This window comes from Pteropus vampyrus, unplaced genomic scaffold, assembly GCF_000151845.1.
Source record: "Pteropus vampyrus isolate Shadow unplaced genomic scaffold, Pvam_2.0 Scaffold129, whole genome shotgun sequence".
NCBI lineage: Eukaryota > Metazoa > Chordata > Mammalia > Chiroptera > Pteropodidae > Pteropus > Pteropus vampyrus.
Window position 1 is genome coordinate 4,445,508 of NW_011888910.1, and position 27,491 is coordinate 4,472,998.

Consider the following 27,491-nt stretch of genomic DNA (forward strand, 5'->3'; position numbering starts at 1 on the left):
GACCGCGCCGCCCGCGGAGGGAAGTGCCTTATAAAGCCGCAGCTCTGCCGGACAGACAGACTCTCGCTGCGCAGTTTCGGGAGTGCGCTGAGGCGGGGGGGCGGATCCGGGACGGACCTCCGACGGACCCCGCTCCCAGGCTGACACCAGGCAGACCCCGGCCCGGGCCGGCGCGGACGCGCCTTCTGCCGGCGGGCGGCGGGGGCCGAGGGCGCCCCGGCGGCGGGGGCATGCGCGGCCCGCGGCATGGCCTCGGCGGTGTTTGAGGGCACCTCGCTTGTGAACATGTTCGTGCGTGGCTGCTGGGTGAACGGCATCCGCAGGCTCATCGTCAGCCGGCGCGGGGACGAGGAGGAGTTCTTCGAGATCCGCACCGAGTGGTCGGACCGCAGCGTGCTTTACCTGCACCGCAGCTTCGCCGACCTGGGCCGCCTGTGGCAGCGCCTCCGCGACGCCTTCCCTGAGGACCGGCCCGAGCTGGCGCGCGCGCCGCTGCGCCAAGGTGCGGGGGCCGCCTTGGATGGGGGTGTTGGAGTAAACGTGATTGCGGGGTCGTTTTAAAGTGCAGTTAAGGGAGGAGGGAAAGACAGAGGGAAGTTACTTAAACCGATATTGCGGCTTTTCCCTTCGTCACCGGCTGTGGACAAGGGACACTTCGACCTTCCGCCCTCAAATGAAGGGCGCCCTGGGCGCCTGTGGTCAGAGGCCGGGGAGTCGGCCTATGGAGCCCCGAGGCATTCCCAGCCGAGCTCAGCAGTTGGGCTGCCCTGACCGTCTCCGAGGGCGAGTCACCGACCAGTACCAGTGCAGCGGCCAATGTCGGGGTGGGTCCCAGGACACTCAGCCTCAGCCCGTGCTCCGGAGTGGCGGCCGCCTCCCTCCTCACCCTAGGGAGGGTTGACTGCAACCCTCTGGCTCGCCCTGACAGGAGTAGTAGGGGGCTAGAGAAACGTTTATGACGAGTTGACGACAGTGTCCAGTTGGGGTTCACGTCCTGTCTGGCAGCCACCCCTCAGAGTTCTCCCCTGGGTAGGGCCGCGCCTTTTCTCTAGTGACAGAGGAGCCTGAGTGCGAGGTGCCACGCAGCCTTCTGTCACTGCTTGGGAGGGGCCGCCCCATGGGCAGCTGCAGGGGAAAACTTCATTTTCCACCCCAGGGGTGGATCCACATTCGGGTTTGATTAACTGCGGTGGCCTCCTTCCCGGCCTTGTGACTCGTCCTAATTTGTGGGGACTCGCGTTTTCAGAGAACTGCTGTGGCTTCCTATTTTCTACTGCCTGGCTGACGCCCACCCCAGGACTGCCCTTTGGGGGCCAAGTAGAGAGGAGGTTGGAAGAGGGAAGAAAGTGCAGGAGAGGCTAAAGTTGAGATGAGAAGAAATGCTGCGGGAGAGAGAAGGGGCCAGGGAAGTCTGTAGGGCTTCTGTGAAATCCCCCTCCCCTTGTTCTCACTGTGTGATCACCTGCAGCTTGGTGACATATCGCCCAGAAGCCTTCCTTTCTGTTCTCTAAGCAGAGACCTGGTGGCTCCTTTGGGGGCATTTACTGAAGTTCACTGTGAGCTAGATAGAACAAGTCTCCTTAGCTGCAGGTCTGCCTGAGGTCTTAACCTCTACCTACGCCTGGTGATAGCCCCCCACCCTAGACTGTGAATTATATGGATCATTAGCTCAGTTCCCATGACACATCCTCTGGCAGACACATCGTTTGGAAAGGTTCCCAAAGCCAGCAAATTTGAAAGCCCCAAGCGAGACAGCCTGCCTTTCAGGCTTCTCTTTGCTTCCCAGATTCTCACATCTGTAGCCATTCTGGATATAAGTTTAGTATTATTTCAAGCATGGCAGCAGTGTTCTTTGGATTTGCTATCTGGATGTATATGTTATTATATTTTTTTAATTTGGCAAGTGAATGCCCAAGTCAAGAAAGCTTAATTGAAAGAACAGCAGTTTATTCAATGACTTACATCCTTTCTAAAACAAGGCGGGCCATAAACAAATTGGAGCCCTTAGGGGCTACAAACAAATTGGAGGCCCTTAGAGCTGCCAGAGCCCTGCCTTCCCCTCTGCCCTCCAGGTCTCACTCTGGTTAGGTGGTTCAGCTCAGCTGTTACCCCCGGTACCCCATTTGGCTCCTCCCCTATAACATAGTACCTATTGCCTACTTTTTGTGTATGTGAGGATTAAAATGCAGAATAGAGTGTCTAGCACCAGTAAGCCCTCTGTTAATGCTCGTTGTTCCCCTCAGTATCAGCTGCTTCTGGTGAGACTTGTAGATGGTGGGTGGGGAGGAAGGGTATGGCTTTAGCCACCTCAAGACTTGGAAGTGAAAAGTATTACCTGGAGCAGAATGGAGGTAATTTTGAGGCACTTGACTCACCTTGCACATGCCCCTGGCTCTGTTGCTTCTGTGCTCATTCGATTCGTGCTAGGTCATTTCTGGGTTTCTGAGCTGTAGACACACAGAGAGTACCTCTGAAGTGTGGACCACCTCAAGTGAAGAAAGGTTTAGGAAGAAGGTGATCACTGGGGAGAAAAGACTCAGAAGGGATATGATAGCTGCTTTCAATTATCTAAAAAGGAGAAAAATTCGAACTGGGTATTAGACATGGTGGTAGTGGTAGGGGCAGCAGGGATGGTGTAAATAAGGACCAGTAGCTGGGTGTAAGGGACTTTATAAATGGCCCACGATGGAACTGTTGGCACCTTTGGCTGGACTGCAAGGGCAGGCTCAGTGCTTCCTGGAGGGGAAATGGAGGCCTGGGACCAGAGGAGGTGTGACCTTAATTCTCCATCTAGACCTTGATTCTCTGCATGGAGGCAGGCTGGTCCTTCCCCACCCCCACTACCTGAGTTTTGTTATACAATCCAAGGAAAGTCCTTTTCCTTTCTCAGGAAAGGAAGATCATTTGCTAGTAAAATACATCACAGTAATGCAAAAGAAGAATCCACCTTATTTCCATGCAGGTTTATTATTTGCATAAAAAGATTGCCTGGATATACAAACAATACAAAAGGCAACGAGATGTGTGTGTTGTATTGGAAATACCAGTTGTTTTTTTTTTCAGTATAATTTCCCATCAGATTTCCTTGGTTTAAATTTATTGAAATATTTATTGTCTGGGTTAGTTTTGTGTTCTCTAGTTTCATTAAAAGTCTTTGTGAGGAAATCTGGATTTCAGAGCTCTTGTTGGCAGCATGCTGGTAGCTCTTGTAAATGTACGATTGAACACCCTCAGAGGGTGTGAAAGCCTTGACCCCTATTTACTTTGAATCTGCACACAGTTGAAGGGATGCAGGGCACTTTCTATTAATCCCTCAAGTATTGTAATGGGGGAGATATTTATTCTGCAGAGGGGAGAGAAGATGATTTTTCTCCCTTCTGCACATACACTGTGATGTTAGGCTTGGACGACTGTCAGTGGGCCTTGTATGCTGCATGGTGACACATGTGCAGAGATACTTAAACCGCTGTATGGAGTTGAGGCACAGTGCTCACTAGCTTACCTTCCTGGCCTTCTGTTTAGGTGAGTCTAGCCTCAGGACTTGTCCTGCTTCTGTTCTCCATCTTTTCTCCTTGGAATCTTGGTCTCTTGACTTGTCCTCTTCTTCATCTGAGTCTGATGTAGCCACCTGTTTCTTTCTTATGCCCTAACTTGAAGGGACAAAGATGGATACTTCCTGTTGGTTATTAGCTCTGGGTGACCAAGGTGTCCCTTTTCGCTTTTTCCATGCTCCGACACCAGAGATACTGAGTCTGTAACTGAAATCCCCTCTATGCAATACTTAATGTGGTTCAGTGTTTCCTGACCTGAGACCAAGGTCTCCTGCCTATTACATCTCTCACATCTGTCAAGGTTTACATTTTAAAACATAAACATGCAGAATTTCCCCGTTGTTTGGGACTCTTAGATTATTTTGATCCTTTTATATAGCGCTTATTTTAGGCCTTTTGAAGTCTGAGCTGACCTGGTCACCACTGCGGCAACAGATTCTAGTTCCAAAGTAGTCAGGTGATCTTTGATTCCTGATTACTGTAGAATTACCATTTTTGTTTTATATTCATTCATTCATTCATTCATTCATTCAGCAAGTATCTGCTGAATGCCTACCATGTGCCAGGCATCATCCTAGGTGCTAGGGACACAGCAGTGAACAAAATAGACAAAAAGTTTCCCACTCTCATGATTCATATATTATGGGAGAAATCCAATAAAAAACAAGATAAATAAATAAATATGTTAGTGATAAATGTTTAGAAGGAAAAGTGAGCAAGGAAAGGGGCTATAACTTGGGAGGGGAGGGATTAACTTTCAGGTAGGGTAATTGAGAAGGTCTCAAAGGAAGTGAGCTTTGAGTAGAGACCCAAAGGAATGGATGGAGCAATCCAGGTCAATACCTGGGGAGGAAAAAGCATTCCAGGCATGGGCAAGAACACGTGCAAAAGCCCTGAGGCCTGCGCATGCCTGGTGGCTTTGAGTAGTGAGGAGGCCATTGTGGCTAAGTAGAAAGAAAGACGCGGAGCGTAATAGGAGATCAGGGAGGCAGGGAGTGGGCAGATCATGCTCAGATTTGGGCTTCTATTCAGAAGTGGAGAGTTTTGAGCGAAGGAATGACTTAATCTGACATGCACCCCAGCTGCTGTGCTGAGAAAGACTAGGCAAGGCTGGGAGACTGGAGAGAACTACTGGGGCATTGTGCCAGGGATAGCAGAGTAGGTGTGGGAAGTGGTCAAGCACTGATATGTCTGGAAGGGAGAGGCACAGCATTGACTGAGAGACCAGATGTCGGGTGTAAAGGAGTATTAGGGCTGACAGCAGAGCTTTAAGCCTGAGAAGTATAATTGTCATTCACTGAGATGGCAAGCCTGCAGGAGATGCTGGTGTAGGGGTCCAGCTTTGGATGCAGTATTTTAGTATTTTCTCCAAATAAGGCCTGCCATGGAGAGCCTGTGTGGTGCAAGTGCACACATCTGTGCTCACCTGTATCACTGAGGACATTAATCTCCCTGAGCTTTTGTAGACTGTCTATTCTTAGATTTGAGACCTGAGGAATGGAAGTTAAGGCATCCAGGCTAATACTGGGAAGGTGTGGACACTCACTAGATACGCTCACTAGACTCTCACAGCTCTGATAGCTCTAGCAAGGCATGTACTTTGCTGCCAGGCCCTGAGCCTGGCCACTTATTCTCACAGGGGCAGAAGTGGGGAGAAACTCTGTGCTACCTCTGAACCAGCAGGGGTCCTGACACAGGGGCGAACTGCAGAGCCACCAAGTTTACTTTCTTAGTGAAAGTGGCTGAAAAAAGAGTGGAGGCCACATGGGTCCTGGGCGGCAGATCAGGGACACAAAGCCCAATCCCTGCCCAGCCTGTTGGGTGCTTGGGTGAGCCTGCCCCTCACTTTTGACACAGCCCCCACCCTCATGCATAGCTTCACTTTAGGGTATCCTGCCCCTCCTAACAGGGGCAGTTTTTATTTTTCTGGGGGATTTGGGGTATCCTTTCTGATTGACAGACCTATTTTGAATCTCTTCCACATATAGAGCTCCCAGACCGGGTGCTTTTCCCAGGCCCCGAGGGCAGCATGGGCAGCATGCTCTGCCAGGCCAGTCAGGTGCAGGACCATCCCTGTAACCTGCTTTCTCTCTCCCCCTTCTGTTTTATCTCTCTTTCTCAAATCTGTACCCTCTTGCTGCCCAGACTTCATTGTGGCTTCCTTGTTCCAGTGCTCCTAGTATTTTTTCCTTTCTCTGTAAGTGGTTACATGGCTGAGTTTGGTTTGTGGTCCTGTGATCGCATCCCATTTCAGATTGTGCCATGGGGCCCAGGTGACCTGAGCTAACCTCTTAGCTAGAGAAGGAGCCAGCCAGAAGTATACACAGGTGGTTCGTTAGTGGGCATCTAGGTCCTGGTACTTTCCACCAAATTTCAAAGGGGAAACTTGGTTCCGCTTCTAGATCAAACAGCATCATGCACCCACTAGTAGCATCCTGGGCCACCCTCAGGCTGGCCCCCAGGAAAATGGGTTCCCTTTCCTTTTTAAAACAAGTCTAGGGCTCATGTTTCTCTGCTCTCTGTTTTTGTGAACACTTTTCCAAAAGGTGAAAGTTATTTCTGCATTGTGAACAGTCAAGGTAAGGAAAGATTCAAGTGCCAGTTTAAGGTGATTGTGCCACACAAAACTAATAGAAGGTTAGGCATTTGATCGTTTTGCCACTTGTGGATAAAGCTCAGCTTGGAGTTGCATAATGCTCAGGGGATTCGGGAGGCTAAGAAGAAGCTCGTAGTGAATTATGAACCCAATATGCATTTTACCCCTCATGGTACCAGTAACAAATGCCCCAGGCAATGGCCTCCTCTGGGTGGGGCGTCCTAGGAAGTGCTGGACTCTGGGCAGTGGAGACAGTCAATAGGACAATACATCATCGTTATCAGTGAGTGGTTGGCATTCATGTCCCACTGAAATCCCTTTTTTATTGGTATTTTTGTTCACTTTTACTTTCTTGGGTGATGGTAGACATCCTCTGGTCACTTTTGGTTGTCACCACTAAAAAAGTTGTCCCCTTATCTCAGGACAGGCCCAAGAAGCTCCCCAGGACCCTTTGATCGGATCTCGTCCTTGGTGGGAGGGCAGGGAGGAAGCAGAGGCAAAGGGTCTGCTCTCCATTCTTTTCTGGTCCAGCTTTGGCCTCCCTGAAATGCAGGTGTCATGTGGGAGCACACACTCACGTGCTGGGATGTTACTCTCCAAACAGACACCTTCAATCCATCCTCCTCCTTACCTCACCCCCTAAACTGAGTCATGACAGTGGATACAACCACAGAGCTCTTTTCCTAACTTACGCTGGCAAGTTTTACTTCATGTTTGTTTTAAGAACAAGACACCTTAATCATCCTTTGCTGATATGTAACTTAGAATCAGTGGGAAAAACACGCTGAGCATCAGTTGGACAGAGGGAGGAGGGAAGGAATGAACGTGTAATTAAAACTTTTACATACTGTATCTTTAATCCCACCAGAAACCCGCCCTGTTTGCCTAGTGAGAAAATCGAGACCCCTGCAAGATTAGATGTCCTACCTGTGGACACAAGGTCATGGTGGGAGGGGTTCAGGCAAAGTGGCTGAAAGTACTGGCTTTGGAACCAGAAAGGTGGGGTTTCAGATTCTGGCTCTATCACCTGCCACTTGCCTAGAGACTTCAGGCAACCTGCTTATTCCCTCAAGCCCTGGATTCATGATTGATAAAAAGTCAGCAATGATACCGGCACGGTGGGGTTGTTGTGACATCCACAGAACACACAGCACCATGCTGGACACATAGCAGTTGGCTTTAGACTTAGGAACATGTGGCCCTGGAGCTTTTGCCCTTTGCTATCTGATACAGTGTGTCCTCAGCGAAAATCATCCAGATGGCGAATGCGGGCACCAGTGCCCTGCCCACTGCTCCTGACAGCACCTTCTCCAGGTGTGGCCCTCTGTCCTTCTGTCCTGGAGAGGCAGGGACAGTGATAGCCCCTGTCTGGGCCAAAGAAAGAACACGCAAAGGGATCCCCTCCATCATCTCAGTGAGGCCCCTGCAGACCAGGCCTGTGGCTTTGCTGGGTCAGAGACTAAGATTTGGTGCTTGGTATGGGTCAGGCCCAGGGACTGTGCTCCAGGGAGCAGTTTCACAAGGGACAGATTACTGTGGAATACCCAGGGCTGTTGTGCATATTACCATTTGCTATCTGGGCCTAGTTCTTGTGGCCAGAGACTTCATGGGAAGTCATGGCTGCCCTTTGCCATGGGCAAACCCCTTCACGTGGTTTGTAAGGTGCTGCTTGTCTCAGCCCTCCCCGCCCCTATTTTACCTTCCGGGCTCCTTAGGGCCTCCACATTTCCTGATCCCATGCCCTGTTCTGTTCCCGCTCTTGCTCACCTTCAGGCCTCCTACTCTGAGAAGGTAGGTCTCCTGCTGTGAGACTTCCTATCTTCCCTGGTGACACCCCGCTCACTCTGGCCAATGTTCACCTCACATCCATCCTCCTGGCTAACATGAAAGCACTGGGGAGGCAGGGGTCCTGCCCAGCTTGTTGGCCCCAGTACCTCCCATGCCTGGGAGGGTGGCTGGCATGGAGCAGAAGCACAGGCAGTCTTTGGCAGGAGTGGGTGATAACTGCTTCCTCTTTTGAGAGCCTAGAATGGGGAGATGTTCCCTAAATACTTCGATATTTTAAGACAGACTGGCTAAGTGAATCAAGTGATAAAATAACATTCACTCAAGGGAGTATCTCACATGTGCAGGAAGAAGCAGAGGAAAAAAGAACATCTCTCAACCCCTTTTCGGGCCCTAGAAAGTGTTTCGTCTCTGCCTCTTCCTTCTCCTCTTCCTACTGTCTCTGCCCTGCTTTTCGTTCTTGGAAAGATGGGAAGGAGAACTTAATCAGCATTCTAAACTCTTACAGTCGGGTGCGAGCATCACTGAGCCAGGGCAGCGATTGCGCAAAGGGTGAACCACCCAGACACCACTATGTGTGTAGCAGGTGGGAGCGAGGGACAGACAGGTTTCTTATCCTTTCATAAATGCTGCATGATACCTTGCAGATGGTAGCACAGGAGATGCAGAGTAGGCCTCAGGTTTCAAGAGAGTTGAGATTTCCATGGGATGCTTAAATATGCAAAGATTAACCAACTCCATTATGTTCTCTAGCTCATCATGTCTTACTCTCCATTTCTTAAATGTTGGCTACCTATTCAGAAAATAGGTACTTAGGAAATAAGCCTAAAAAGATTTCCTAGAAAATGTAAAGTATTTTGTTTTCAAAATTTGTATTACACTCAACCATGAAAGCAACAGTCCTCAACCATTTTGACACCAGTGACCAGTGCTCCTATGAGAATCTAATGTCTGGTAATCTGAGGTGGCGCTGAGGAGGCAATGCTAGCGCTGGGGAGCGGTTGCAAATACAGATGAAGCTTCACGGGCTTGCTAGCCACTCACCTCCTGCTGCGCACCCTCCCCCCGCCCCCGCAGGCCCGGGACCTTTATGGGTCTGAGGCCCAGGGGTTGGAGACGCCTGCTTCAAAGAATATATATCTCTCATGTAGATGATGCTGCATTCCTCGCCTCACCCACGTGGTCTGTTGACTGGATGTGAAAGTCCACTTTACAGAAAATTACACTGGGGCTCTATGGTGCAGTCTCCTCTTGTGTTATTTGGCCAATGAACACGCAGTCCTTCATGTACTTTGGAAAGAATAGTCTTCCTTCCAATTAACCCAAGAAGCTGCTTGTCTTTATTTCCAGAATTTTAGCAGTAGAAGGCACTCAGGTTAGGTTCAGATCTCCAGGGTCCATTCTTGGAGGAAGCCTGGGACAATTCCCAGAGGCGTTCTGTGCAAACCTGAAAAAGTGAGACTTTGGACTCAGGTTTCTGAGATGAGGAAACTGGTTTGTTTATGTTTGCTCTCACTGATGGATCTTTGTGCTGATATCAGCATGTTCAGTTTGGTTTCTAAGAATAAATCAGGTGTTTGTGTTTGCATAAAGAAGCTAATCCTGAAAGTGACAGAACACGTCTGCATTCTCAATTTTCAAGGCTAAACAAGTTTAGAAGGAAAGGGCACCCTGGCTGCTTTAGGCTGATTTTAGCCCTCAAATGTATATAAAATTGGCACACTGAAATTTATGTATAATTGTGTTATCTTTCAGTTTCAAATTTTTAACTGATTTGGGCTAAATCTGGATAAAAATTTCACATCATAAATTGTGTATAATGAAATCTTAAAAATTGAGGTTACATTAGTGATTATGCTTTTATAAGAAATTGGAAAATTTTCCAGGAACTGTGAAGTCTGCTGAGACATCTTCTTCCTGATGGAAGCTAAATGTGCCTGGTAGAGGATTGTTCCTTCCTGTGTCTTCACTGAGCTAAATCTCATGTTTTCTGTAGAGTGTTATCACTCCCTGCTGGCCATTCCTGGAATGCCAGTCTCGTAACCAAAAGGTTTGAGTTTCTCTGCTCAACTGTGCAAATTCACAACCATTTTCCCACCTGCAGTATTTATTATTATAATCTCAGATAGTAAAACTGAGTTAAACAAGATTTCCATAAAATCCTCATTCCATTGATAATATTTGGAACATGAAATCCAAAATTTTGTATAATACTAAATTATTATATTTAAGCATATTTTGGAAAGTAAAGTTTAAAATTATTTACTGTAAACAATTGATATTTGAAAAAGGCTGTACCAGCCATTAAAAGCCAAATCTATTGGTTCAGAAAGGAAAAATAGGATCAAAATACAACAGATAAGCTAGAAAGCAACCCAAATGCCTATAATTAGTTTGTTTGGGGTAGAAATACTTAGTGGGCTCATAGTTCTTATCTGTTCTTAAAAAATAGTTCAGTGTCCCAAATATGGGTTCTTCTCACAACTTTACCTTTCAGCTCTGTATCATTTTAGAATTTATAATAATTTTGGGTGTTTCCACCAATTGTGAAATTGAGAAACCTGAAGGAAGGAACCCCAGTGAGCATGAAACAATTCGAAATTTAAAAATGAAGATTATTTTATTTCTAAACTGTGGCCCCAGAGAGTAGTTTTGGGATTGTTTGCCTTTTAAAAATATTTTTCTAACACACTCAATGTACCCTTCATTTGATGGGAAATACTTAAAACAATTAAAGTAGGGTGATTTCCTGGGTCCAGGAGAGGACAGAGATGTGAACTTTGGAGTTTTAAGAGGACCAGGCTGTTGGAAGCCATTTGGACGGTGGTGACCCCTTCACATCCTCCTCATCTGGGGCTCTGCTAGAACAAGGAAGCCACTATGGGCCAGCCCTGCCAGTCTGTGCTCCTCACCACTGTGTTCCCAGCTCTGGTGGTGGTGACACAGCATCATTTAGCCCAGGTCTGCTGCTGTTAGGTGGGTTTTGGTAAGTTCAACTGAATCCATCACTTCATAAATCCACCTTTAATCAGCTGGGGCCCCTCCTGGTGGATAGACCAGTGCTCGTTGTCATTCACAAACATAAATTTTCTCAGAGAAATGAGGACAGCACCTTAAGAAAGCTGATCCAGATTGCCAATGTCACTGTTACCCAGGAAGCCATGATGGGGGAGTAAATGATTTAAAAAAATAAAAAGTGTCCCCAGCTAAAAGCCCAGAGCTTAAACAAAAATCATTTGTCATTTCTAGCAGAGAGAGATTCCAGCATCTTTTTTTTTCCTCCATTTAAATTTCCTCCGCCTTCCTTTGTTTTGAAGCATGATTCTGTTCCCAAGGAGTACCATTCGACTTCCATTCAGAAACAGAAAGACAGGAAAAAAGAAGCAATGTGGTTCTGCACACTTCCACAAATAAAATCTAATGAGGATGGCCCATGGCTTGGTACACTTAATGCCACCTTGCCCTCTTCAGGCAGCTCTCCTGTGATGCCCATGACTTGGTGCTGGCTGGCCAGTTGGTTCTGGCTGCTGTCTGGCTGTGTGTGATGTGGAGAAGTGTTAACTAAATTACCACCCCACGAGCAAGATGGAGCACACTCACAGGAGATAAGTAATACTTGACTTTTGTGCTCTCTTAGGCAACTTTATTGAGTCAATAAGCAGCTAGCAGACATTGAATCCCGTGCATGTGTCGGGCCCTGTCCTGGTTGCTGATAAAAGTGAGATGAACCAAAAGTACCTCCTCCCCTCAAGTTTGCAGGGCGGGCTTGGGGAGACTTGTAGGTGAAGGAGCAGTTATAGTGCAGCGTAGTGAATGCTGCAGAGGTCAGGAGAGAGTTCCCTGGGAGCCTAGAGGCACACCAAGTCTCATTCTCTAGTGTGGGGAAGGCTTCACAGAGCAGAGAGCATGTCTGCTCCCTTAAGGGATGGGTGGGATTTTCTCATACAGGAGCCTGGAGGTGGGGTAAGGTCAGCAGGAATGATTCCTCCAGCAGCAGTGCTGCATGAGAGTCAGGGGTTGTGTTTGGATAGAATGAACCTGTTCCTTGGAGGTTGGCGTTAGGGTGTGGGGGAGTCGCAGGGCACATGGCCAGTAAGGTGGGCTGGGGTCAGGTCGGGGTAGGTCTGTGCACTGAGTTAAAACACTGATACTGTTTCCAGAGGCCTGACCACATACTTCTTGCCTTTCTCTAGTTCATTCTAGAAAATGAGTTACCAAGAAGATAGGGTTGTCAGATAAAATACAGAACACCACATAAATAACAAATAATTTTTTAGAAGTCTATCCATCCTATTGCATTATTCATTGTTTATCTGCAATTCATCTTTAACTAGGCATCCCGTGATTTAGTTGCTAAATCTGGCCACCTTAAAAGATCAGTATAGAGCAGAATGTATTTACCTGAATCTTACCCCTGAAAGTTATTAACTCAGCCATGGGTTGAACATTACTTACATCTTAGATGTAACAAAACATGTTCCTAATGCATGATACAAGAATTATAAACCTCTATACTGATTTAAGATTATTAAAATGTACTTTACAACCTATAAAATGGGTGTAAATTTGCTGTATGTACTCACCATACAAGAGGCTAACCTTCCTACAAATGTACCACAGAACATAAAATACTATTACTGTCTCATAAACTTGATTGATTTAAAACTCGTATTCTAACTGTAATAAAAGTTGAAATATAATAATAGCTTCGCTTCTCTTGGAATAATGAAGCATTTTGTGGTAATGATTTACATAATTGTCCTCTCTTTCAAAACAGCTTCTCAGAGGATTTTGCACTGGCCCTCTTTCCTTCTGTAGAATTCCCTGTAGCAAGCAGATCAAAGCATTTTGGTGCAGCGTGTGTGTGTATGTGTGTGTGTTTGAAATTCTGTGCAAGGAATTCAGAGTCTGAAGAGGCATCCCGAGAGTCTGGCACTCTGGTATTTTCTTCCTTCTCCTCCCTACTTTCCCCACCATGCAGGGTGGTGGGGTGGTGGTGGCAACCTAGGGAAGAGGAAGAGGAGGTGGCCTGGTCCATTTTTGTGGTGACAGCTTAGGCAGTGTGCTCAAGTATGTGCATGAGCTGTGTGATAGAGGCCCGGGGTTTCCCAGTGGGCAAGCCACTGCCCACCCTGCCACTTCTGGGGCTCCTGTTCCCTGGACAGCTGCTAGCTGGCCATCTGGGCCAGTGTGGCTGAGGAGGGTAGGCAGAAACAAGCAAGGACACCGGCACCCAAAGTGGCCTATGCCTTAGGAAGTCAGGAGAATGACTCCTGGCCTTGACTCCAGCTGACATTTGGAGGATCCCCCTGCTGTAGCCCATGCTTTCAGAAATGCCCTCACCCTATGTCTGGTGTCTAAGCACCATATGTTCTGGACCTCTTCATTTCAATCATGTAGTTTAGGAAATTAATTTTATCACTTAGGCAGACTCTCAGTCAATGAGTTGCCTTGAAAAATGAACTACTTTTCTTCTATAAAACAAAATGGAACCAGAACTTCTGGAGAACTTAGATTCAGTAACTGGTAATAGTTCTGTGATTTCGGTCCCTGTGGTTTGGTCATAGCTCACAGGGACAGTCATCCTAGGTCATAGGAAGTACAGAGAAGAGGCCAGTTTCCTAAGGAATCTAATTCTACCCATCTATAGGAAGCCAGTGTATAGAAACTATAATGGGAAGATTTGTGTTCTGCACTCTGCATGGGGAGACAGAAACATACCCCGAATCTCCGTACTGCAAGCTATAGTATTTTAAAAACAAAATACTGTACTTTTTAACAGCCACTTGAGACTTCTGGTAACTGTAACAAGGATAGACAGATTCCTGAAGAGTGCTATGAGTCATGCCCACTTTGTTTTTCTCTGGGTAGAGGTCTGAATTTTTCCCTTCCAAACCCTGCATTTAAATGACTCGTCTAAATATGGGCTACATTTATATGGGCCCTGTGATCAGGTCATGGTGGCCAGCAAAGTGAGTCTTTCCTTTGTGATTTTGGGAGTGGGTGGATCTTGAGCAAACTTCCCTGGCTACAGCTACCACACTGGCAGAGGCTGAGTGGTCCCTGTCTGAGCACCGGCTGAGCGCTGACTGAGTCCAGGGCATTTATGGAGCTGAACCAGACTATCCTGCTCAGAGGGGTCTTGGATAGTCCCCTCATATGCCTGTCTGCTCTACTCATTCCACTGTCTCCAGCCTGCCAGACTTCTCCTTTTGAATGGGCAATGTCCACTCCAGTACACATGTAAATCATTGACTTTTGAAAGTTAACATGAGACATAGAGCAGGGGTTTCAGGGTAAGGAGGTATGTAAATGGGTGAGACTGAGCAGATATTCTCAGACATCTTTGGTGGACGATGACACTGGGGGATGGCATCCTCATCATAGGATGCCTACTGCCTGCATTTAATTTAGAAGTACATTTCCTGGTCTGTTTTTCTGACTTTAGGCATTTCTGTCTCAATTCTAGGACTGGTCGCCATAAAGGATGCTCATGATATAGAGACCAGGCTCAATGAGGTGGAGAAGCTGCTGAAGACCGTCATAAGCATGCCATGTAAAGTAAGTGCCATCAGGGCCAGGCTGGGTGGGAGGCTTCGGCACATCCTGCCAGCTTCTAGATAACCAACCTGCTTGCTCCCAGTGGTTGGAAGTATCAGGCTTGGGGAGGTGGATGGATATAACCGGGGAAAGGGAGACTTCTGTGGGCTCCAGCAGCTCTGTTTTTCTCCCAGAGGGAGAGGTGGAATTGAGGGGCCAAGGAGGTGTTAAGTAGGAAGGGACACGGTCCCTCCACCATGGTGGTGTTCGCTTTCTTGCCTCTGTAGAAACACACTGGTCTTACTGAGGTCATTCGAGAAGAGGGCCTGTGAGAGCCAAAGAGAATGTCAGCATTAACATTGGCAGGTGGCCTTTAAGCGAAGTTTGCAAGCTTTGTGTGCAGTAGTGATTAAGAACTTGGTCTTGAGTCGGGCAGACCGCCTAGGTGCTATAAGCTTCTGTTTCCTCCTCTGTGGATGGGGAGGGAGGGCATGCTCACAGTTTACTGAGAAATGAAGCGGGATGTGTGCAAAAAGCTGGCAGGAACCAAGCACTCAGAAAAACTAGCTATTTCTATTAAGCACATCCTACCTATCCTGGGGCCTTGCATTTTAGCCACCTGGGGCCATAAATAAACAAAACTTCAGTGATCGCCTTTTTGGTGTACTCAGTCCCACGGGCTCTCTGAACAACTCAGGGGCATTAGCATCAGATGGAGCCACCTTGCAGAGGATTAATTTTTAGTAATGAACATATTTCTTCCTAGTATTCTAGGTCAGAAGTCGTGCTCACCTTCTTTGAAAGATCTCCTCTGGATCAGGTGTTAAAAAATGACAATGTACATAAAATTCAACCCAGCTTTCAAAGTCCAGTGAAAATATCAGGTAAGAGCTGCAGGGAAGGCCAGGAGGGAAAGTGCTGCTGTGGACTGTGGAGTTTTCTAGAAATCCTCCCCGTGCATTGCCTGCATGATTGGGCACATCTTCCACCCTTGGGATCCAGAAGGACCGTCCAACAGAATGCTGATAATAGTGGGTGAGAGGCTGTTAACCACAACTTCATGTAAGCTGTTTTTTAAGTTTACATACACTCTCCCTACTTCAAAGGGAGTTATTTAGCATACAAATTGGAACTTACTTAAGAAATAATATAATGATGAAAACATTAACGAGGCAATTTGAAGCAAACTACTGGAATCAACAGTCTAGCTTGCTAAAATAAGATAGTTCGCATAATGTGGCATTGAATTTGGTTCTTGGTTTTAGGGCATCAAAGACCAAAGGGGACACAATTTAGATATCACTAGCATTGATAAATTAACTAAAAAATTTAACTAAAGAGGCAAAGTCAGCAGTAGTAAGAGGAAATCATCAGCTGAGCAGAGCTGCTGGTCAGCTCACCTGCGAGTCAGGTAGAAAGGAAAGGGGAGGCTGACTTCACCCCTTTTGGTAGCCTTCTAAGATCTGCATTGTATGTGTCATTAGAACACTATTATTTTTGCAGTACTGTTTTAGTGAAGGCTGCTAAGGAGCATTCTGGAGGGAAAAGAGCTCTGTCCCGGGTGGTCTCTGGTACTGGGCTTCCACAGGCAACAGGCAGTCAACTTGTTTTGGCCTAAAAGGTAGCATTTGAGTGAGGTCTTACAGGAGTCTGCTGGGTGGAAAGTGAGGGAAGGCAGATGTAAGAGGAGATGCAGCTCAGCTAAAGGTGAAAGCCTACAGAACATCTCGATCTGTAGAAAGGAGAGAAGAAAGGAGGCTGTATCTAGCACTCCATTTCTGAATGGAGGAGGAAGGAAAGAAGAGGAGGGAAGGAGGAGAAGGACTCAGAAGGGAGCTGATGGAGAAAGAGTCAGGAAATGAGAGGGGATCTGAGCCTAGAGCTGGTTCCTAAGAAGAAATTAGTCATGGTGATGGGGAGACAGAGAAGGACAAATTGGGAAGATGTCATTGGTATAAAAGTGTCCTTGTTGAGTTCTGCACCACAGCAGGGATGAGAATTCTAAATGTGTGCTGGGTGTGGTGGACAGGGTGGGCAAGTTCTGGGGACCTGGAATGGAAAAGGTGCTTCTAGATATGACTGTGTGTGAGCAGAATGGATTTGTCTCTCTGCTGCTTTTGATATCTACCCACAGTAGCTTACTGTGCATTCTAGAAAGAACAGAGGAGTTCAGGAACCCACCTCAGCTGGCACCTAGTATCCAGAATTTCCTTTGTAGGAGAGTGAAAATGGCCGTTATTTATCCTGTTGGATATCTGTGGACCCTAGTCTTATAGGCTCAGAGAGCCCTCTGGGACACTAATTGTCAGTCGTGTTGGATTTTGCATGCTGTCACCTGGAGTGAGGCAAGCATCTGTCCTTTAGTACACAGTGGAAGAGTCTCAAAACTGGTGTCTCTGTTTTGCTTTTTTGTTTTGAGCAAATGGGAGAGCAAAGAGCAGCACAATCCTTTCAAGGCCTGTGTTGGTAGCAGGAGCTGGACTGTTGCTTCAGGTTGAGCTCCAGAGTGTGAGGACAGACTCAAGCTGCGGGGAGTTGCCTCTGAGTATCATCTAGAGTGCAACAACCGGAACGTCCCCAGCCCTCTGTCTGGGCTTGGGCTTTATCAGTGACTTGAAGAAATGCATGACTGTGTGTATCCTAAAGGGCTGCGAGTAGAGATGAAGTTTAACAGGAGTAACTGTAAAGCCCCATGCTGAGGTTTGAAATAGGTTCTCCATGTCTTTTTGCGAGGACTGAACATGGGCCTCAGTGAGGCCTTGTATCCATGACTAGGGGCACAGCATCCAGGTCTAGGAAGGCACGGATGTTGACGTTCTTATGCCAGCCAAGAATTAAGTTATCTGTGCAGCATGCTCTACCTCTGGGACATAGCAGTGGGTGGAAGTGACTATTGCCAATTTTGGCTCATCATAGAACACTTGGCAACAAATAGGGCTGCCTAACATTGGAGTTTGTAAACATCTATTGCAGGTCTGTCCCCAAAAGCTTCAAGTCAGGGAGCCTGTCTGAGGTGTCCGTGCAGGAGGAGGCAGGCTGGGGGAGCTCCTCTCCCACCCTTGCAGAGCTAAGATTCTCTGACTCCAGGAGGTTTTCTCTTCTTCCTGCTCAAATCCACTGGGCAGCAAGTCTGGGGATCCTCCCTTTGAAACTTTCCAACCTTTCCTTCTTTGCTCCTGGACTAGCTGGACCTCATCGTGTCTGAGCGAATACTTTCCAAGATAAGTTGGTATGTAGGCATGCAGGCATGAGGGGATGGTCCCATGGGATGTAAGATGCGCTCTCATTATTCACTGAGTGAGGAAATAAGTACAGTCAGACAACGAACTATGGTAAATTCAAAAATACCTTTTAATGAAACCATTATTGCAGTAGCACCGATGTCTCCTTGAAGAACTAGTCCACACATGGGCAGGCCATGTCATTCAGTCTTGCTCCCATATATAATGTGTTGCTGGGTCTGGGGATCCCCAGGCTCTGAGCCTCAGGACCTGGAGATCGCTGGCACCCCTGAGGACATCCACATATCTCTCTCTGTCAGCCTCACCTTTCCCCAGGATACGCCCTGGCACTGACATCGGTCATCCCAGAACTCTGAGTTCCTGGGCCCTTTAATTTTCTCAAAACCTTAATTAAGCTCACAATAAAGCCTCTCCCCCCTCATCCTTCTAGGCACGTCAGAGTCTGGCTCACTTTAGCTTTCTGATTTCGTCACCGTAGAACCCTCCATTGCAGACCCTTAGCTTCCTCCTACCTTGGCTTTCTGTGTGTTATAGCCGTCCATCTCCTCTCTGTTCACACAAAGCCTGCTTGTCCACTCCTATCCTGCTAAATTCCATTCACTTGTGAAAACGCCTGGACCTGCCATGACTCACTCCAACCCCTCCTCTCCCCACAGATTCTTAATGCCTTCTCATGCCACTAATGTGACATTTAGGGGGTACTGGCCTCCCTGGCTGTCAGAGGCTTCTCTTCACACTCATGACTTGCATCCAGCCTCTGAATGCTCAGCTTCTTCTCTCAAATGTTGAGACTGTGTAGTAGTCAGGGGCTCCACTAGGTGGCACCAGGCGCTATTGGTGTGACAACTAAGTGATGTCCTGGACCCACAGCAAGGACAGTCAGGGAGCACTGTGGTCTCTCCGGTGATGGTTTGGGTCAATACAACCTTAAACATTCTTCATCCCATGTTAATCTAAATGCTTATAAAATATAATAAAACTTAAATTTACCTTTTCACAGTGTAGCTGTGTCTGTGCAGCCTTAAAGGAAACGTAAACCTCAGCCTTGATCTGGGGGTTGAACTAATCAAATATCAGTCACAGAAATCGAATTATTCAAGTTTGGGGGGCCTGGAAATGAATTATAATAATTTTTTTATTAACCAGCTATCTGTATAACTTCAGCCTTACTTTTCACTGTACAGGGATAGCCCAGTTAGCCGATTAATAAAAAGGCATTGCCTTAGGTTTCATTCTGTTGCTGGAGTATGTTGAAAATATAATGAGAGAGAGGACTTGAAAGGGAGGAAAGCTACACTATGAATGCTGTAAAGGTCGAGACTAAATGCTGAAAAAAAAGGAGTATATCAATTAATGAAATGAAGAACTGATGGCATATAGGACATATGAAAATATGGCTGTAGTTAAAAAAAAAAAAAAAAGGAAAATCACCACTAGGCAAACACCACAGAAGTAATTGTTGCAGAAAAGATCCATTGGTAGATGCTGTGATTAGTGGGCAAAAGTTTGAGGAGAAATAGGATTTACAGATTCTCAGTGCATCTCCCCAAAGATATTTCTTAACTACCAAGAGAAAGATAGTGACCTTATTTTGGAGAAAGTGGCAGAAACCTCTTTACCCAAGTGATCCAGGCTGATGTCCCAGGAGTAAGGCCTGTTGACATCACACGCCCTCAGATATGATGTGCAGAGGAGAACACAGCATCACTCTGCATGACTCCTGCCCGGAATGCACCACCTCAGTCAAAGTTCATGAAACATCAGGCGAATTGAAGGACAGTCAATAAAATAACTCATCAGTCCTCTTCAAAAGTGTTGTGGTAATGAGAGGTGAAAATAGACTGAGGCACTAATTGTCAGAGGTCATAGGAAACTAAGACAACAACTTGATGCAACAAGGGATCCTAGATTGGATCTGGAACAGAAAACAAAAAAGGACATCAGTAGAAAAGCCAGTGAAACTCAAGTGAGGAAGATGTTTAGTTAATTTCTTAAATTTGATCATTATACCATAGTTACCTAAAATATTAGCATTAGAAACTAGTGATGGTATGTGAGTACTCTTATTGTTTTTACAACTTTTCTGTAATTCTCAAATTAGCTCAGAATAAAACATTTTTAAAAAGAAGAAATGCCAAAGCAGGATTCTACTTCATGTGAAAAAATTGTTAATACAAAAAATCGTAGCTTGAAAATGAACTCTTTCATGGAATTAGTCATATATGTGATTAAAATTATTAAATCAACCAGTGATTTTTGCCGTAGGTACTAAATTGATTTCTAAAAAATTCATATTTTAAGTATATTCAAAGATAGATTTCAGATGCTATAATTTATCTGTAATCATCATATTTCCTTTTCATTTGCACAACAGAACAGATATGAAAACATTAACAGTAGTAATAACGACCATTTATCGAGCTCCAGACACTTGATAAATTCTTTACAAATACCCTCTCATTTAATCTACACCTGTGCCTTTTGGGATGGATACTGTTGTTCCTGTTTTACTGACGACGAAACCGAGCAAGAAGTAACCTGCTCCCCAGGCATAAGTAGCAGATCTAGAGTTTCCTCAAGGGCCCAGATGGCCTTGCAAAAAATTAAAACACATTTCTGTGCACAAAGGCTTAGCATAGGCAACCAAGGAATGATTTGTTACAGATCTGTTTTCAGAGACTTATAAAGATTCCACTTTGTAGAGCTCTGAATTTCACCTTTAAGAAAGAATAGGAAGCTCCTATACAAGGTATCTCTTTATAACGGTTCAGAAATGTTTTGAGGCACTAACATTTGTTGTCACTTGTAGGGTTCCCCCCACCAAATTCCCTTGGTAAAAGGTTGGGAGAAAGGGGCTGGGAACTGTCTGACGACTGTACTGAGGTCATTTTGAGGTTTTATATGCTTCAAGACAGATTTGAATCAGAGTTAAAGCAATAAAGAAAATGGTTCCTTTATTATTATTATTATTATTTATTACTGCTGCCATATGTCTAAAATTGAAAGATGAAAGAAACTTAATCTTTCTTGTTAAGATTTACTCATCTTCAGAGTCACTCAGACTTTGGTAAACATCTTTTTACTCTTCTTGCGTCTAGAAATGTAGTTGACCCTAGAGGTTCCAAGCACCGACTTTTCATTAGCTTTCGGTGCTTTTTCTGATGACTTGCAGGCTGTCCATGCTGGTTCTAGAACAGGGAAAGCAGGTGGGCTCCAGGAGGGCAGGGAGCTGTGCTGATGTCACTTGGAGTGTGACTAACTGAGCTGGTGTTGCAGAAAACCAGTGAAACAAGAGCTGTCATTTCTCCAGAAAGTCAAGTGGAAATTTTAGCAATTACCTGGCAGATATGATTGATGAATAGTCATTTAAATCCTGTGGGAGTGAGCAGGAAATCTTCTATTTTTCTTCCTTCATTTTTGTATATTTTCCCTAATACTCTTCATATGGAGAGAAATTCAGAGAACTGAGAACCAAATACCTATAAAGATTAAAAATAAACGTGGAGTTACAATTTCACTTATAAAAAAAAAACAAATCTATATATGGGAATAAAATAATCTAAATTATGGCGAGATGTAAGGAAAAAAATAAAACGATCTCTCAATCAATAGCATCAGATACCCAATGAGATTGGGCAATAGGCGTGTTCTTATTGTCTGTGCCATGCCAGGAAAGAGGAAGGGCTATTTTGAGCTACATGTTTCCTTGTATTAGGCCCTAAATGGGAAGATGACTGAGTCTCAAGATTGTGTAGCTCATTGTTGGGCTGAGGTGCAGTGTCCAAGCTCCAGCCTGTACTATTTCAGCTGCCACACCCTCAGGCATCCCCATTCCTACCTCTTCTAGCACATGACAAATACCAGACCTGCGTCCTCAAAAAGCTAACACCATACAGCCAATATAGACATGTGAAGATGTTTTCTTTGCTGGCCTTTTTAAATTGTCAAAATTTTACTTGTTGGCAAAAAAATCAATTTATATACAGAATTATATAAAGTAAAAAAACGAAGTCACCCATTTGTTTTAAAATGCACGCTGATCTCATTTGATCCTCGTGGCACCCCAGGGTGGTAGATGATGTTATCCTACCTCAGACACAGGTGATTGCTTAGAAAGATCAGGAAACCTATATGAAGACCTCCAGCAGTGTGCGATGGACCTGAAAGAGCAAGCTCAGTGTTCTTTCTGCCCCGGCTTTAAACCCACGAGGAAGGACATATGGGGAGGGTGCTCAGACAACCAGCCTCTCTCTGGGAGTGAGAGATGGCTCTCCACTTGCTTAGGGTCAGCAGGTGTGGCTCCTGTGGAGGTTGGTGTCAGTCTCTGAATCTGTGTGGCGGAGCTCCAGAATGGGCTGCTGGGGCACAGAGTATTCTCTTAATGGGTCAGGGAGATGGCAGTAGGTGGAGGGGGAAGTATGGAGATTGGTATACATCCCAAACTTCAAAACCTGACCCTTCCTGAATGTTTACCTTATTGCTTTATTTTCAGAAATCATGAGGTCCAATGGATTTTGTCTAGCAAATACAGAAACTATTGTTATTGACCACAGTATACCAAACGGAAAAGAGCAACACCTGGGTGTGGATTCACCAGAACATTTGTAAGTCCACTGATTTGAATTTAGTTTTACAGATGGGATCTCTGAGCTGTTGGCTAGTGCCAGAGGCTGGGGTTCACTGCCATACAGAGCTCCATAGGCAGGAAGTAGATGTGGCCAGAAATGCCGAGCCATGCTGCCTATATTTGAACATTTATTTAAAGAGTTTGCCTTTTCTAGAGAACAGTGAGACCTTGATTCACAAACCTTGTGGGAACAGAGTTCCTTTGCTCAAGTGGCTGGCTGTGAGGGACCATCAGGGAGAAGTTGCCAGGCTTCAGTTCAGGGTTTGGTCCATGTTGGGCCCTGAGAGGGTACCGGGGCCACAAGTCTTGCTCATAAGGCCTGGCCTCCTGGGATGGGGAGAAGTGTCACCTGCATATTGGCCTCACTTCGTAGGGCAGGAGGTTCTCCAGATTCCTAGGTGGCTGGGGCCTGGCCCAGTGGGCCCAGTCTGAAGGGAGCGAGCCTGTGTCTGATTAGCAAAGGTGGGGCAGCCAAACACACCACTTCTTCCTTCTCCTTTCTTCTGGTAACAACTTTGACCATGGCAAGTGCTCTAGGAAAGCACAGCCACCTCTATCCTTGGTATGCTTCCGGCCATCTCCTTGGGAATTATGGGGCAGCAGTTTGACAGGGCATCACAACTTGGCTTCTGTTGACTGTCAAGGTCAAGCCCAGGGCTCTTATTGATTTTGTGAGTGTCCAGAAGTTATTTAACCTCTCCCAGCTTCTCTTAACCATCGGGACCCTTATGATCTCACAAGGTCAGGTGTTGTGAAGACCTCAGAGACGGAGTTTGAAATGCCTGGCTCAGGAGCTCCCAGAGGTAGCTCTGCATGCACAGTCTCCCTGTGGGCACACGAGAAGCACAACCCATGGGTGGAGGGGCCTCTTGGTGTCCCAGATCCTGGCCTATCCACTCAGCCAAAAATAAAAATGGGCTAGGACAGACTCACACACACACCTGGGTCCTAGCTCTGGCTCCACAATGTTCCTGGAGCAACCTTTTCTATCTCTAGAGGCCTTCTGCACCCTGGCATGAAGCCAGATTTTAGAAGTAAGTTCAGCTGTGAAGAGTTTTGCTGAGGAGAAGCACAGAGAGAAAGCAAGAGTGGTAACGTGACTTTCCCAGCTATCTCGGATCTTCGAGTGGACGGGGTTGACACAGCCTCAGCGTATGGCCACCTGTTCCAGGACACCTGGCCAGCAGGGAGAGAGAGCAAGGGAAACCTGTTATCCTAGGAAAGCTCAACAAGGAAATGTCCGTCCCCAAGCAGCTCAGGGGAGCCCTTAGAGGGAATTTCTGCCTGGGGCTTGCCAGGTACCTAATCTAGGGCAGCACAGCTAAGTTGATGGTCTGCCGCTGTCTGTCTCTTGGGAGTGGTCTGTTTTCACACTGCACAGGGCTGTCAGGCAGGTGGTGTGTCTGGGGATGGGAGGTCAGAAGAGATGGCATTTGAGTAACTGGAGGCTTTACCTCCTGGCTACAGCTGTTGTCAGTGGTGCTTCAGGACGATCATTTGGCCCCAGGGCTGTGAATTCAATGCTGTCCAGCCTGCTCATTAGGACTTGTGCCATGGAGCCAAGTAGGTAGCTCCCACCTGTCCCCTGGGGAGAGCAGGTATCAGTACCCAGGACCAGAGACCCCACTGCACTCAGGGAATGAGTGTGTGTGCCTGATGGAGATTCGAGTCAGCAGGACAGCTGAGCCTCTGCTGGAGCGGTTGCCAGACTTCTAGAAAATTCTCCCCCAGACTGAGGTGGCCCTCATCTGTCCTCAGGTTAGGAGCCCAGGTGTTTGCCAGGCCTGCCCAGGGCTGAGGTGATGCATTCATCCCAGTTCTCCTTCCCTCAGGGTCATCTGACATGAGGGCAGGAAGTGAAAGGAGGGTAGGAAGCTGAGCAGGGCTGCATCTTGGCCTTCGCTGTGGTGACCTTGTCTCTCTCCTGGCTTGAGCATTTCCCTGTACCCAAGAGTTCCCTTTTGGTTAATTGCAATGCTGATTTGAAGGAAGAGATATACCATCTTATAATAAAGCTTGAGAGGTGGCCATGCCTTTGTGAGACACGCTGCCTCACAGACCACACTCACTTTTCTGCTAAACTCCATCTCTTTCTCTTTGCGAGCAGCCTGCACTCCCAGGCAGGGCATGAGGAGGAGGAGGAGCTGGGCCCTAAGTCCTTCTCCTGCATCTCTGTACACCTCTTACTATGAAGTTGAAGAAAAACCCAGCTCTGTGGCTGCCCTTGGAGCCCCATGTTTGAAGCTAGCATGATTCTGCATTATGTACTCTTTTTTATTTTTATTTTTTCGGTAACAGCAGCAGTGGCTTGAATGCATTGTGTGCTCTTGATGCAAAGGTAGGGCCCACATCTCTGTAACAGTTTAGCTCCCCAGCCAGTGTAACCAAGTCAGACACTCATTATTGTGTAGTTTGGTCAGTTTGTGTTCTTCCCAGTCTTCCAAAGTTTTCCAGGTATAGTTGAGCTTCTATAAGGGTCTACTAGTTAGTGACGCCCTGAAGCGCTAGGAACCAATGCAGAGACAGGGTGTGCACTGTGGCTCATCCTTCCCACTTTCCTGTGAGAGCCAGGAAAGAGCTGCCCCACCCTCCTCTGCCAGGTCCTATCGTGCTTAGACTGATTCTTAGTTGAGGAAAATGTTTCTGAAAAAGCATAAGCAGCATCTCAGTATTCTTTCTTGGGGAGAATATATTTCCTGTACAATTATTTTTTAAAGATTAGAGTCTTATTGTTTTTCTGGTTTAGGAAGCCATGTCTGGATTAGACAAGGAGAGAAAATGGTTTCAATTCATAGGGGAATCAGTATGAAGAAGGTATTTATGTCATCTCACATTTGGGATACATGTACCTCCTCTCCCCTCAAATGAAGGCTTCCCTTGAGAGCAACAGTCCTCAACCTTTTTGGTACCAGGGACCGGTGCTTCTATGAGAATCGAATGCCTGATGATCTGAGGTGGAGCTGAGGCGGTAATGCCAGCACTGGGGAGCAGCTGCAAACACAGATGAAATTTTGCTGGCTCACCCCCTGCTCACCTCCTGCTGTGCGGCCTGGTTCCTAACAGGCCACAGACTGGTACTAGGCTGTGGCCCCGGTGTTGAGGATCCCTGCTCTAAAGGGAGCCCTCCCTCTGCTGATGTCACCACCCTCACCCAGCACCTCTGTGGGCTCCTCCTGCTTCCCAGTCTCCTTCTTCATGTGTGCATGTGACCCGAGGTTACAGTTAAATTGTGAGCCTGTGACCACGATGGCTTTTATCACTCATCATTGCTGTTATCTGCAGGGCCTTGCACATGGTAGGCTCCTGTTCCCAAAGACAGGCCACCTGTTCTGTTCACTGCCGTGTTCCCAGAGCTTGATAGAGAATAGTCTCTAAATGGAGAAAAATCATTACTCTGTGAATGAATGAATGAATGAATGCCTCAATAACTATTGGCTAATAAATATAGGTAGCAGTCTCTAAGGCAGTAAAAACCAGAGCCGTAACAGTCTTTAAAATAGGCTCTATTTAACCTAACTAATTTGTAACCATGGTTTTGTCCACATTTCCTCAACGTGCATTGAAAAGGCTATGCCCACTGGTCCGATGACCTGTGCACTAAGAGCATCGTGGAAAGCCCTCCGTACTTTTTGACATTGATCCCTAAGTGCCCCCCTGCAAGCGACCTTCTGCCCTTTCTCCATTTCTTCGGGGCGGGGGGCAGTGAGCCAGCCTAACCCCTTACTTCTGTCCTTCCCATTTCAGATTTGAGAATGGTGGTGAGTTTACCTCAGAGCTGGAGGATGGCGAGGACCCAGCAGCTTATGTCACCAACCTGTCTTATTACCACCTGGTCCCCTTCGAGACAGACATTTTGGACTGAGTCTCCTTTGGATCCCCTCCTCCCTCAGCACTTGACTGCTGGTTCTGCTGGTGTCCACTGCACAAGCTTCAAGCCGGGGTTAGGCCATGCCCGCGGTGACCAGGCATGGCTGCCAGGCCCCACCCAGCAGCCTTCACCAGTGAGGCCTGGTGTCCTGTGAGTGAGGCATCCAGGGTTTCCTGGGTTAAGGCTGACCCCAGGGTCTCCAACAACCAGAAGTCAGATTTTGATTGCCCTGTGGAGCCTGCTGCTGCTGCTGAGGGGTCTTCTCTCTCCATTCCGTACTGCCAGCCTGTTTCTGCATTCCTAGGGCTCGCTCCCCACCTGTGTGTGGAGGAGCCACAAGTGCCTGCAAGACATTGATATACAAGGGCAGGACATCCATATGCAAGGGCAAGACATCCAGGGCTTTGCTGGGTTCTTCCTCTGCTGTTACTGCTTCCTGGAAAGGAAATCTTCCTCTTGGTACAGTGGCTAGGGGCCACCCGGCCCTCTTTACCCTCACCACCCATCACATGACAAGCGCACAAAACAATCCGTGTGAGATTTTATTGAGTTGCCAAGTTCTGGACAACATAGGCATGGTATGTTAAGTAATCAGGATTTCCCTGGGAACCAGGATGTGCGGCTTTCATTTCTGTTTTTCATCTTCTATCAGGAAACTGTGGCTTTGTGTCAGCAAAGGGGCTGTTTATAGAAGTTTAATTGTGAATAGGAACAGGCACAGGGGAAATCATTGACAGTCAGGTGCCTGTATGAGTTGGGACTGGGTTAATGATTCTCCCCAAGAAGAAAAGAAATCCTGCCTGCCCTGCCAGCATCTCTTCAGGGTGACAGTTTAACCACCCTGGGCATCTGAGGTTCACCTCTCCTGCTGTTTACCCAGCTCTCATTGTTGTAATTGCCATATTAACATGAAAGGGTGGGAATGAGAGGAAAGCAGTGAGTCTCCCCATCTCCCTTTGCGCTTGGGGAGGGGCTGGGTTCTTCGTGCTTATCTCACAGTGTCTACTAATGACCAACATTTGCTAATGTAAATAATAGTAAATTATTGAGAATCCTAATTCTTTTACAGTCTGTTTTTTAATCTATTTTAATTAAACAAAATATATTATTCTACTTTTATGGATTTAATGTGTTTGTGTATAAAGGTGTGACTCTTTTTAATCCCTGACAGGGAAGGGGTAGAAACCAAACACTGCCCCTGAGCACTGTCCTCTCTTTGTTATTTAGGAATGTGTTTTGTTCTCACCAGAGGGAGTAATCTGTCCAAATGAAAAGTGAACAA

The 27,491-nt window shown here is 46.7% G+C and overlaps 1 protein-coding gene across 2 annotated transcripts; it reads left to right on the forward strand.

Annotated features, from left to right (window-relative positions):
* Positions 1 to 125: 125 nt before the first annotated feature.
* PXDC1 (PX domain containing 1) lies at positions 126 to 27,322 on the forward strand. Of its 2 annotated transcripts, XM_011367056.2 has the most exons (5): positions 126 to 502; positions 14,402 to 14,493; positions 15,239 to 15,356; positions 22,207 to 22,318; positions 26,086 to 27,322. In XM_011367056.2, the coding sequence occupies exons 1-5, from the start codon at positions 247 to 249 to the stop codon at positions 26,201 to 26,203; spliced, it is 696 nt and encodes a 231-aa protein (XP_011365358.1). In that variant the 5' UTR covers positions 126 to 246; the 3' UTR covers positions 26,204 to 27,322. The 2 variants fall into 2 exon arrangements, with proteins under 2 accessions (XP_011365358.1, XP_011365357.1); XM_011367055.2 differs by lacking the exon at positions 22,207 to 22,318 and having other exon boundaries at positions 222 to 502.
* Positions 27,323 to 27,491: the final 169 nt, after the last annotated feature.

Coding starts and splice junctions, on each gene's coding strand:
- PXDC1 (XM_011367055.2), top strand. CDS start 247: ATGGCCTCGGCGGTGTTTGAGGGCACCTCGCTTGTGAACATGTTCGTG. Junction 503..14,401: donor GCGCGCGCCGCTGCGCCAAG/GTGCGGGGGCCG, acceptor TCTCAATTCTAG/GACTGGTCGCCATAAAGGAT. Junction 15,357..26,085: donor AAGTCCAGTGAAAATATCAG/GTAAGAGCTGCA, acceptor TTCCCATTTCAG/ATTTGAGAATGGTGGTGAGT.